The sequence below is a fragment of the Tiliqua scincoides genome, chromosome 7 (genome assembly GCF_035046505.1).
Source record: "Tiliqua scincoides isolate rTilSci1 chromosome 7, rTilSci1.hap2, whole genome shotgun sequence".
In the NCBI taxonomy this organism is placed as follows: domain Eukaryota; kingdom Metazoa; phylum Chordata; class Lepidosauria; order Squamata; family Scincidae; genus Tiliqua; species Tiliqua scincoides.
Genome location: NC_089827.1, coordinates 39,472,136 through 39,484,868, shown reverse-complemented (window position 1 = coordinate 39,484,868; position 12,733 = coordinate 39,472,136). Strand labels below are relative to the sequence as shown.

Genomic DNA, 12,733 nt, shown 5'->3' with positions numbered 1-12,733 from the left:
AGGCTGTCAAAGACATCTTGAATTCTGCTTTTATCTTCCAGGGTGTTAGTTACCCCACCCACGCATTTTGTGTCATCTGCAGATTTGATAAGCATTCCCTCTACCCCCCCCCCCCCCCAAATCTGGTCATTTATAAGAAGGTTGGGCAGCCTAGAGCCAAAGTGAGAGACCTGTGGCACTCCACTTGATATTTTCTTCCAGATTGACATAGAACAATTTATTAGCATTCATTGGGAATAGTTGTTCAACCAGATTGAAAGTAACTATCATGTGACCATTTTATCTGCAAGGGATATCATGGGAGATTTTGTCAAATGCTGAAATCTAAGTACACCATGTTCACAGCATTCCCATGATCTACCCAACTAAACACTCTGTCAAAGAAGGAGGTAAGATAATCTGGTCCAACTTGCTGACAAGTCCATGTTGGCTCCTGGAAATTACCCCATTATTTTCCAAGTGATAACAGACATTCTGCTTAATAATCTCATGTATCATTAATAATCTCCAGTAACATTCAAGGTACTGACATGAGGCTGACTTTCCTGGGTCCTTTCCCCCAGTTAAAGATAGGGATGATATTTGCCTGTCTCCATTCCTCCAGTCCCCATGACTGTTCTCCAGGTATTCTCCAGGATTGCAGACAGTAGCTATGGGAGTACATATGCAGTCTTCTTCAGTACACTGGGGTGTAGTCCTTCTGGTCCTGGAGACTTCATTTAAAGCAACCAAGTGTTCCTTCACCATGTTGTTACCTATCTTGAGCCATGATCCCCCATTTCCTTGTCAGTGCAGCAATTGTCCAGTTAGGCCACCTTCCCTTGTGGGAGAAGACAGGTAAAGAATAAGGATTAAGCAGCCATGCCTTCTCTCCATTGTTTGTTACCACTTCACTATCTTCCCTAAGAAACAGATCTGCCATTTTCTTGACCTTCTTCTTTCTTACATAGCCAAAAATCCCTTCTTGAATTTTACATCTCTCAGACACCTCAGCTCATTCTGTGTGTCGGCCTTCCTGACACTGTCCCTGCAGGAGCAGGCTATTCTTATGTATTGTTCCTTTGTTATCTGTCTCTCCTTCCACTTCTAACACATGCTCTTCTTGCTTACCAACTTCTCAGAAAGCTCTCTGTATAGCCATGCTGATTTCTTTTGATGATTTTGAATTTCCTTGTTTCTGGTAACAATTTGTGTTTGTGCCTTCAGTATCTTGCTTTTCAAAATATCCCATCCCTCTTGGACTCTTTTTCCCTTTTGAACTTCTAGCCATGAGATACTAGTTACTTTTCTTCTGAGCCCATAAAAACCAGATTTTCTGACATCCAGGGTACAAGTCTGACTACCTTTACTTTCCCTCAGTATTGGAAATTCCAAGATGACATGGTCATTTTTGCCAAAACCCCTGCTGTTCTTACCTCCTCAGCTAGTTATTTCCTATTGGTGAGCATTAAGTCCAGGATAATTGACCCCTTAGTTCCTCCTTCCACTTTCTGAAGGATAAAGTTGTCAGCATGGCAAGTCAAGAATTTATTGGACCTCCAATAAATCAAGCTAGTCAAGCTAGACTTCCAACTGATGTGGGGATAAATAGCCACAATGGCTTAATAACTTAATGGTCATCTCTCATGCCCTGCTCTGTGTTCACCCATTTTCAGAAGTTAGATTCTTCAGAAGTGCATGAGATGGGGCCTCTCAGTTTGTTACACCATAGCTTTAGAATAGCATCTCAAGGGAGACCTGCTTGGCCCAACTTTATAAGAGTTTTGGGATTAAGTAACAGCTGGCTGACTGGTACGACTACGCTTACAGTCAAGTTGTCCTCTTGTTGCGGTTGGGTGTTGTTTATTAGAATGCTGTTGTGGTTTCTGTTTCTTTGGTTTCACTGGAGGTCCCTTTTAGACTGAGAGCATGGGGTACCAAATATTGTAATAACTAAGGCTGCAGTACTGTTCACGCTAACCTGGGTGTCAGTCTCAATGGGGCTTAAACTCAATGGGGCTTACTTCTGTGTAGAAATTCATCTGATTGCACTACCAATAATGTAAAACTTAAAAATAAGTAATTTCATAGTTTTGGGAAAAGAAACCTTCCTATGTTTTGTTTTTATTCCCCCAAAGGTTCTGATTTTATCAAGACCTCTACAGGAAAAGAAGCCATTAATGCTACCATTCCAGTAGGACTGGTGATGGTGAGAGCTATTAGAGACTTCCACTGGAAAACTGGCTACAAGGTAATCTTAATACCATGCCTATCTTTTCACTGTATATTGATTGTATATGTCATTCATGTTTAACATCTGTGTGAAGGATGCAGGAGAAAGAAGGCATACTCTTATGGTCTAGGGCAGTGGTTCCCAAGTGAGTCCTGACTCCCCAGGAAGATGCGGAAACCAGCCAGAGGAGAAGTTGAATCCTTGAGGAAAAACCCGCCACCCTATACAATATATCAGATTGTAGCCCTAATGGGGATCCACAGCCCAGTAGGTCAAGGGAGCTGCCAATCAAAAAGGTTTCGGGAATACAGGTCCAGCCCATTTATACATGGATTTTTTATCCATGGATTTGACTCAACACAAATGTCCCCTGCAAATGAGAAGGAATGTGCTGATCCCTGGAGAAGGGGAAAAATGCACCCCTTTAAAATCAGTTTACAAAACTGAACAATCCTTGAGGGCAGTTCGCTGACAATCCATCAATCTTTCTCCAGGCAACCCCTCCCTTCCCCCTGAGCAAGGAAGAACGGTGATCATTTTGCATTAGTGAAGGGAGGGGCTAGCTTGGAGGATGACTGATTGATGGATTGTCTTCTTAATGACTCTTATCTTACATTACAAAGGTCAGCAAAGCTGTTTTTAAATCACTGGAGTAAAGAGACTTTGTTTTTTAAATTGATTTGCTATAGTGCATTTTTTGCCATCAGCTGTGAATGCTTGGAACCCACGGGAATAATGTGGCTCAACCTGTACTGATCTACCTCTTCCAACTGCCTGATTTTACAGACACAGGTGTTCCCTCCTTATGAAAGGACACACATAGATTAGCATATACAGGAAGACTTTAGATGAAACAGATAAACTTAGCTTGCTCAGAGTACTTAATTTTGAAGAATGGAAAGTAAATGTCAGTCATATTTTAATTATTACATTTTAATTCCTTCTTCTTCCCCTTTTACCCTGACAACAAATCTGAGAGAACTAGGCTAGATTGAGAGATATAGTGACTGGCCCAAGATCTTCCAATGAGCTTCATGTCTCATTTGGACTTCACACTCCCCAGTCTTGGTTCCACATGCTAACCACTTCACCTCTGTTTCCTTACAGATGTGGATATCCCATGATACCATAAAATTTCCCAATTGAGCTTCCCAAGTTACGAAACTGACACACCTCACTGCCATTTAGGGTTAGCAGAAACCAAATTTCTTTCCAGATTCAGTGTAGTTCAAAAGGGAGGGGCTAACCTAGCAAATATTAACCAATGTACAGAGTATGCTTAGTCCTAAATGAAGCCTAAGTGATACATCTTTTAGTAGATGCATTCTGGAAGAATTCAGGGAGACAATGATGTCCAGCAACAAGGTTTTCACCAGGATTGGCTAAGCAGTTCTTTAAACTGAGAAACAACAAATTGAGAGCTAAGTCTACAAACCAACTCTGGTAAATCCAGATCAACTGACTTCAAGTGACAGTTGTTTTTATACATTCTTTTTATTTTAGGGGGGAAGCATGAGCATGCCTGAAAACCCTGCTCCCACCATTGCCACACTCCATAACCCTCTCCTCTTCGCCCCCATCCCCATGGATAGCATTTATATGTACGGCAAACACTGTTGTCTTCTGTTTGTGAGCCCCCTTGGGACAGTTTTCTTAAACAGCTCTGTATACTCAGGTGACACTAAATCATTGATAAACTGTGGTGGCCAAAAAGCGAATCCAAAGCATGTCAACTGGGGAAGATCAAGAACAAAGGCTAGGAACTCTGCTGGGTACCATGTGGAAACCATAACCCTTTTCAGGCATTCACCCAAAACACGGACAGGGTCATGGGACCACATCTGTAGTCCATGCCCCCAACCTCTGCACATTCAGCAGAAGCATGACAGATAAGTGCCTGTTAAGATCTTCCACGCAGTTGTGAGAGCTCTGATTGTGCAAGTTTGTCAGTTGTATGGAAGACCCTGTGCTTGTACAGCTGTAAATCTGCAACAGATATGCTTTTCTTATATTTCACTGGATGTATGTAACTCAGAACTAAGGACCCAATCCAATCCAATTTTCCAGCGCTGATGCAGCCATGCCAATGGGGTATGTACTGCATCCTGCTGTGGGTGGACAATCATGAAGGCCACCTCAAGGTAAGGGGACATTTGTCCCCTTACCACAGGGCTGCATTGTGGCTGCATCAGTGCTGGAAAGTTGAATAAGATTGGGCCCTGAGTCAGAAGGCATAACCTTATTTTCTTCTTTCTTGTTCAGTGACGATGTCTGAAACAAATTCATCGTGTATCAGGAACAGAAGCTAGTCTTCAACGTGGTATAACATGTGAGCCACCTTGAGAGCCTCTCGAGGCTATTAAGAAGATTTAAAAAAAGAAAAGAGTTCCACTGAGGATTTATTTGGTTGTAAGCAGGTGTAGGATTGCTGCCATACTTTAACACAAGTGTGGCACGGTGACTGCCTTTGGACTTTAACCCTGGAAACCCAAATATCTCAGGGTGAAGCTCTCTAGCATATGCATGTAATCTTGTATTCCCCCCTTCTCCACCCCTCTGATTCTTAAAGGAGAACCATCCTTTAATTTTGCATAAGGATTACTCTGTTCTTCCTCTCTATTGTACTTAATGTGGCTTTTCAACGTTAACACAAGCTGACATGAGAAAAACTATGAAGTGTTTTTTTTCATGAGGGAAGAAATTATCCCTCCGTGCTGAACACAGCCAACACAAGAACCGTCATAGTATCTGGCATTTACCGTCATAGTGTTTGGCAGGTTTGACCCAAAGTTTTGGAGGGGCCTTGGACAAGAGGCCTTTAGTGGGTCGCCCTGTCAAAATGGATCTGCCTCACTAGTGCTGCTTATTTGCTTGGACCCTCCCTCTGTGCCCAGTCCATAGCACCATCTAGAGGGAAAGGGCAAGATGCACTCCTCATTGTCTTGGCTGCTGTGTCCGCTAATTCACTCAGAGCAGCAAGGCGGAGAAGCTGTGGAGTAGAGGCTCCAAGGTTGTGTGGCTCCTGTTGTGGTGTGAGACACTGTACATGCCAAATGATACTGACCCTTGACTCCAGCCCTGGTAGTCACACCACACCTCATGTCTTGGGCAGGTATTCTTTCTAACATCATGAGCAGGTGTCATCTACAGCTAAAGCAATGGCACCCAAGCGCCTTGCAGAAGACATCTCTGTTGTGGCAATATAACCAGGTTCTTGATTGGCCTTGTAGCTTTGCATGACAGTGGATATCATTTGGTCCTTTACATTGCCTCAACAGGCGTTTTGCATGCCATTAAGATAACTGTTTAATTTATCTTTCATTTAAACCAAATTTATGGTGTGTGTGTGGTGACTTTTAAAAAGCAACTTCTATTAACAGAAAGTGTGTGTGAGTGCACCTGCTCAGGAAATTTAAAAAATTTTTTTTACATAAACTGAGTTTATATCCTTTTATTAAATGAAGACAATTTTATCACTGACAAGAGATTTCTAAATGGTTTCCTTAACAAACCAATTTGGCTGCGGTACAGATGCTTTCTAGCAAGGCGTTGGCTAATAAAAACAGGTTAATGTAGAAATTAAACTCCTTCTGAGGAAAGAAGCAGGTTGCAGGGTAACATTTATTGAATGATAAGCTGTGGTGGTGATATGAAAAGTATGCAGCATAATGGGAAATAATCTTTTCCTGTCATTATTGAAGGACACACACAAATTGGTTTTTCTGTTGGGAAATCCCCAGCCCAGAAAAACTTATTACTTTTAATAATATAAGGTGACGAGAAAAATTCTCAAGGAGGTGAACTTATTAAACAAAATAAAGAAATGCTGTGAAACAGCAGGGGGAAAGTAGCTCGACTTTTTATAGCTCTTGAATGAAACATTTTATATAAAATAATATACGGTGTATTCTGGCAATCTGATGGGCTCTTTAGAAAGGCAGCCAATGGAAAGGAAAAGAGGGTAGGGAAGGGCTAGCTTTGGGTTGAACTCAGTGGAATTATTTGAGGGAGCATGAATATTGAAGTTGAGAAAGATGGTGAGTGGGATCCAAAGGGCTGTGCTCACAGCTGCCATTTGCTCATCGGCATGATTAAGGCCTCCTTCCAAAAGCAGCCCTTGTGCACTCCAAGTCACTCCTAAGAGTTGGGAGAACTCCAAGCCTTTGCAAAGAATTATGGTTAAAAATAATGGAGAGCCAGGCTGCATAGCTGATAGCTCTTGCCATCTGCCTAAAGAACTTTTGCTTCATAGATAACACGTGTCTTAACCTGTTTTCCTTTTTTAAAAAACAAATGATGTCATCATCTCTGTGAGGCATGAAAGTTTCCTTTCATCAAGTTGTGTTTGAGTATTGCTGCACATCCCAAGCCAGTGGTTCTCACATTTAGCACCGGGACCTACTTTTTAGAATGAGAATCTGTCAGGACTGACCAGAAGTGATGTCATTACCAGAAGTGGCATCATCAAGCAGGAAAATATTTACTGATCCTAGGCTGCAATCTCACCCACAGTTACCCAGGAGTAAGTCCCATTTACTATCATTGTTAAAAGAATATACAGAGTAACTTGTTAAAAGTACAGGTCTGTAACACTTCCCCAAATGCAGTCATACATACCATGGTAGCACAAAGTCTATTAAAAATAAAATATTGAAATGAATGGGGACTGACCTGAAATGGGCTTGCGACTCATCTAGTGGGTCCAGACCCACAGTTTGAGAAACACTGTCCCAAGCACTTATGTCCAGTGAAGATTATAAGCTAAAGTGTAACCTCAAGAAACTATAGCAAACATTTCCTGACTCTGATCAAAGCACAGGGGGACTCTGACATGCACCCCGGTGTATTGTGGGAGAAGAGGTCTGACCATCCACCTCAGTGCTACAAACACACACAAGCACTGCGTGGGCAGAGCTGAGTTTTCCGAATTCTGCAAAGGACATCTTTATTACTTGTCTTTATTTTCTTTTCTGCTTTTCAAATCAAGGTTGGGTTTAAGCCTGCAGGAGGCATTCGCAGTGCCAAAGATGCCCTTACCTGGCTCTCACTGATGAAGGAAGAGCTTGGAGATGAGTGGCTGAAACCTGAACTCTTCCGTCTTGGTGCTAGTACTTTGCTGGGAGATATTGAGAGACAGGTTAGTTTTCTCCATGTGCAGTGAAAAATGTGTCGCCTTTTGCATATAGCCTTTTCTTTATTAAACAAAAAGCATTTGAACTTTTGCTTTCTTGCACCATTGTTAAAATAACAGAGTTTTTAATTACACTGACGCTTACCAATTAGTGCTCCTGAATATGAGATCTCCCACATTGCAGGGATAGAGGTGGGGGGTTCTCAGTAACCAAAATACCTATACTCATTTTATTGCATATTACCCATCTTATAGTACTAACTCTCTCGTAGAATTCGTGCTGTGCATCTGAGATGCCACAGCCTCATTTCTTGCTCTTTGTTTTTTAAGGGATCATAGGCAGCAGGGAGAGCATCATTCTCCAGAGATTTACCTTTTTCCTCCTCATTTTTTCCTCCTTATCTTATTGGAAAATGTTCTTCTTTTTTTTTTCTTTTTTTTTTTGAAGGGGGAGCAAATTAGATGGACTGAGATGGCCATTTTTTTCTCATTCGTGTGTCTGCCCCATTCATATATAAAGTGTGCAAGAGGGTGTAGTTAATTGTTGTACCAAGCAGAACATATAGGTGGAAGACCCTAGACCAGCCACTTTCAACCACTGTGCCGTGGCACACTGATGTGCTGCAAGTGGTCCACAGGTGTGCCACAGGAATTTGGTGGAAGGTCATTTATTAATAGGGCCAATGGGAGATGTGAGCCCCAACTGGCAGCCTGGTGTGTCTTGTCAATTGTCAAAAACCTGGTGGTGTGCCTTGAACATTTTTAGTGCCTTGTCAGTGTGCCGTGAGATGAACAAGGTTGAAAATCACTGCCCTAGACCCTTCCTTAGCCTTTCCTTCCTGCATTCCATTATTGCTTGAAGCATTTTTCTCCTCAGCCTGGCTCACTTCTGGTATAATTAATTAATTACTAGGTATTTATATACCGCCTTTCTGGTCATCGGATTACTCCTCTGACTTTATTCAAGGCAGTTTATATAGGCAGGCATTTCTAAATCCCTCAAGGGGATTTTTACAATCGTAGAGGTTCTCTCTTTCAAGAACCAACAACATTTCAGAATGGATCTTCCTGGTTTGGTCTCACTTCTGGCCTCCAGTTCTCCCACACAGGCTGGCAAGTAGCTCCATCTCTCACATGGAGGGCAGCCAAGACACTTCTTGCTCACAGCAAGAGCAGGTGAAATCACTCAGCTCTGCTTGTCAGCTGCTTCAAGGTCTTGCCATTCTCAGCCGTTCATGGAGCTGCTGGTGTCCTCGAACTGGCGACCTTCTGGTATGGAGACTCTGTGAGAGAAATAAACTGAAGTGATAGCACACAGGAAGGTAAGCTAGGAGAGGGCTTGACTTCCTTCACTTGCATGTTCCTGGTTATGTAAGTGTACACTCTCCTTGCCATCTGCTCTGTATATGAATGGGCAGACATATGAATAAAACAAACATGGCAACCCTACCATGTTTATCTTGGCGATGGGTATGGTGTATGGGTGTGTGTGTGGAATTTCACTGCTCCCTTTTAGTGTGCGTATCTAGTACTGGCCCAGAAGAGAGTTGGACTCTGTATGTGTGTGCAATTTCACATTTTTAATTGCCTTCTGGCATTTGAACAGTTGAAGCAGTCTTATACCATGTTAAACCAATTGGTCTGCCTAGCCCAATTTTGCCTTGGCAGGGTCTCAGATGCATTCCCCTTCTGCTACCTGAGGCTTGACAAGTCTGAAAAGAAAAGAAATTTTACTGGCCCTTTGGGATGTGGTCAGTCTCTGGTCCTGCACATGTTTGTGATCACATAAGCAGGGAATGTAATGCCTGAACTGGGCCATCCATAGATGTAGCCATAAGAATCCAGTGATGGTTTTTTCTTCGTGTTGTTTTTCCCTTGTGAATGGTGTCCCTAAGGGCATTCGGGATGCTTTGAATGGAGCTACATCTGACCCCAGCTAGCTTTGCTGATCAGGCTTGCCATATGGATGGGACAAGAGGTGATCTTGGAGGTTGTGGAGAAAAGTAAAGCAAGAGTCAGCATGATGCTGTGGCTATTGTGATGCTGTGGCTGATGGGTGTGGGAAACAGCACCTCAGGTCTCCACCTGGTTCTGTAGCTCTCATGAGAGCCACTGCAGTGCAGTGGATAGACCAGACCCAAGGAGACCTGGATTCAGACTCCCACTGTTCTCAGGTTACTTATTCTCCAGCCAACCTGTCTTGATGTGAGATTAGCATGCTGCTCGGAGGAGGAGCAACAGCACACAAATGGGGCATGTAAGTAAAAGCTGAGCCTTGTAGTGTAAAATGAGGCCACCTTGTGTTGGTTGCTCAAAGAATTGGCCTCAAAAACCTTGGATAAAGCACTGTTTTAATCAGTGTAATTAAATGTCTATAAGCTGCGTCTGCTGTCTTGTTAACCTGCCCTTAATTTGTTAGCTTTGTTATACCTGTTTAATTTCTGCTTTTCCATAATTGCTCTGGTAAATTCTTCCCACAGATTTATCACCATGTGACTGGCAGATATGCAGCTTACTATGACCTGCCTATGGCTTAGACCAGTGACTAATTCAGGATTTGAGTGAGTGAAACAGAGAGACATGGAAAGGCTTAAGAAAACAATGTCCTTGAATTTTTTCCTGCAACCAGGCCCAAGGAGCATTTTCGAAAGGATTAAAGGGCCGGTGCTCCCATTTTGCCATTTCATTATACCTCGGAGTGCTTCTCCCCCATTGTAAGGGTAAATATGGAAAGCTCTGAATTGTAAAGATTTTGTAATGTTGATTTTGCTGCATATTTTTATGTGTGACACAACACTGATTCCGGAAAACAATGAGCAAAATACCATTTTAGCTTGATAGCGTATATTTTAATGCACAGTGCCATGGGGTACCTACAAGAGCCTTGTGTCTGTGAGTCTTTGACCTTTGTTAAAACAGATTTTGTAGGTTGTCATCAAGTCCATGAATGGTTGTGGAGCTATGATCCAAGGGGTCTGTTCCCAAAAGAATTACAGCAGCATGGCTGCTTTTCGTTTAAGAAAAAAGGAACTCTCCTTCTTCCCTTAGCGCATCCTGAGTATGAAATGACTTGAAATCTCTAGAGTTTCAAAAGCATCTGTTGGCACACTGGGGTGAAAAATGGGAGGTGTTGCTGGTCAAAAATAAGACCAATTTGTGTGCATGGATTTATCCTCAGGATCGAAGCCATGGAGATTTTTGTTTTAGTATACTCATCTTGAGCCAATAAGACATTGGGGGAGGGGTTGATCATCTATGACTGCTTCTTTAAGCCCCCCACCCCCAAATCACTTTGTACTGCTTGCGGTTTCCTGCCCGTCCCTGGATTTTGCAAGATTGTAATCTCTACAGGATTGTACATTGTATTCTCAGTTTTTCAGATCAGCTGTGGATGGATAGGACTTGCAGCCTGCAAGAAGCCTCAAGAGTCCTGGTCACTTGTACATAGGTGCCAATGTGCAGATACTCAAGAACTGAGGGCTGCTTTATTACTGAAGCGGTGGAATTCGATGGTGGTGGCCTGAGGTGACAGAATGGACTGAACTATTTCAGGGTGCAGGACTGCATGTCACATTTTTGAATGCTCACTCACACATTAAAGAAAATCCATGCAAGTTTTATTTTTAAACTTTATAACAGGGTCCTGACCTGTTCTCTTTTGTACTTGTTTCTAATTGCAGGAAATGGGATTCCCCCCCACCCCATAGCCTGAAATGGTATGGTTCATTCTACCATCTCAGAACTCGTCCACTTGATTATTATTTTAAAAATGTTTTATCCCACCTTCCTCCATGATAAGCGCAAGGTGGCTTCTAATAATCAGTGAAAAAATGGCAATAAGCAAAAACAATGTTCTGTAACATGTGTAGAGCAGAGCTTGGCCAGTGATTCTGGGGGACAGGGGAGAGCTTCGCTGCTTGTTTCTGTATTGGGGAATGCTCTGTGCACTTCCATGGGCTCCCCAGCAACATTCCCCGTAATTGTAGCACAAGAACAGGGAAGAGGTTGCCCTGTTTCTGTTTCTTGCCCATAAAAGAATCTCATGAAATTTCAGAGAACAGTGCACAAGTCCATCCATAAGGATCCCATTTTATATTTTTAAATCTTTAAGGTCCAATTCTATCCAACTTTCCAGCTCCGATGCAGCCACAGTGCAACCTTGAGGTAAGGAAGCAAACACTCCCTTACTTTGAGGAGACTTCCATGACTGCCCCCCCCCCCATGGCAGAATGCATCACACGCCTCCTTGGCACGGCTGTATCAGTGCTGGAAAGTTGAATAGGATTGGACCCTAATTCTCTGTATGATTACAGTAAAAAACGGAGAAGTGGTATTCAAATGGTAAATGAATAAAGCCAACCGTGATGGAAATCTGAGGCCTCCTTTTTAATAAAAAAGAAAAAGTTTCTACTTTGTAAAATCTTTTACACCATGTTTCAACTTTGACTTTGCAGAAATAAATTGCTTGACATTTTAAGAACATATGTTTAAATAAAAGAATAATCTGTGCAGGGATTGTTCTTTCTCATTTCACTTGAGATTAATTACTGTGTGCACGCGACACAACTAAAAATAATTCTAAAATCATTACCTTTCTAAAGATCAGGCCACACTTTCATGCCTTATTTTGTCACTGCCTTCTGCTGAGGAAACAGGGCTCAGATGCTGGGCAGACTTATTTTTTCTCTCATTAAGCCTCCTGCTTGCACTACCACATAAGGTGGAACAGTTAACTCAGAGGACAAAAAAGAAGCAATTTGTATCACAGAATTAAATGAAAATGTTGGCTAATTAAAGATGCAGAGCCTAGGGTGTGCCTAGAAGTCCCATCTTATAAAGCAGGGGTCTCTAAACCCCGGCCCGGGGGCCAGATGCAGCCCGCAGCAAGCCTCTTTCTGGCCCGTGGCCAACCTCATGTCCCCTGAAAGCCTCTGGCCCACTCAACTGAACATGACCAGAACTGTGCTCTGATTGTGTCTGGAGGGTGTTCTGAGGGCCAGAGAGGTTGAATGAATGCCATAGCCCTTCCCCAGAATCTCAGTTTTGAAAGGTAGCAAGCCTGGAAAAGACCCCTGGCTGAGCACTTGAGGAGTGCTGTCAGTGGGAGCGGATAATGGGAGCTAGATGGTTTGATTTCACTTTCCAGCACTGGCATAGCGGTGCCAATGGGACGTGTGCTGCATCCTGCAGTTGGATGTCACTCACAGAGGCCTCCTCAAAGTAAGGGAATGTTTGTTCCCTTACCTCAGAGCTGCATTGCCCTTATGTCAGTGCTGGAAAGCATTAACATAAGGGGTTAGGATTGCACTCTAAGTCCATTAGAGTCAAGACTTATGTTACGTGGAATGAGGCTTTCGAATTTTGGACAGCGTTGTGCTTCTGTGCGGATT

At 42.8% G+C, this 12,733-nt stretch overlaps 1 protein-coding gene across 1 annotated transcript in view; it reads left to right on the top strand.

Moving 5' to 3' along the window:
- Positions 1 to 11,851, top strand: part of DERA (deoxyribose-phosphate aldolase) — a 58,275-nt gene extending 46,424 nt beyond the window's left edge. Inside the window, exons 7-9 of the mRNA XM_066633733.1 lie at positions 2,118 to 2,230; positions 7,200 to 7,349; positions 9,824 to 11,851. Coding sequence (XP_066489830.1) covers positions 2,118 to 2,230; positions 7,200 to 7,349; positions 9,824 to 9,880 — 320 coding nt within the window. The 3' untranslated portion in view covers positions 9,881 to 11,851. The remainder of the gene's footprint in view (positions 1 to 2,117; positions 2,231 to 7,199; positions 7,350 to 9,823) is intronic.
- Positions 11,852 to 12,733: the final 882 nt, after the last annotated feature.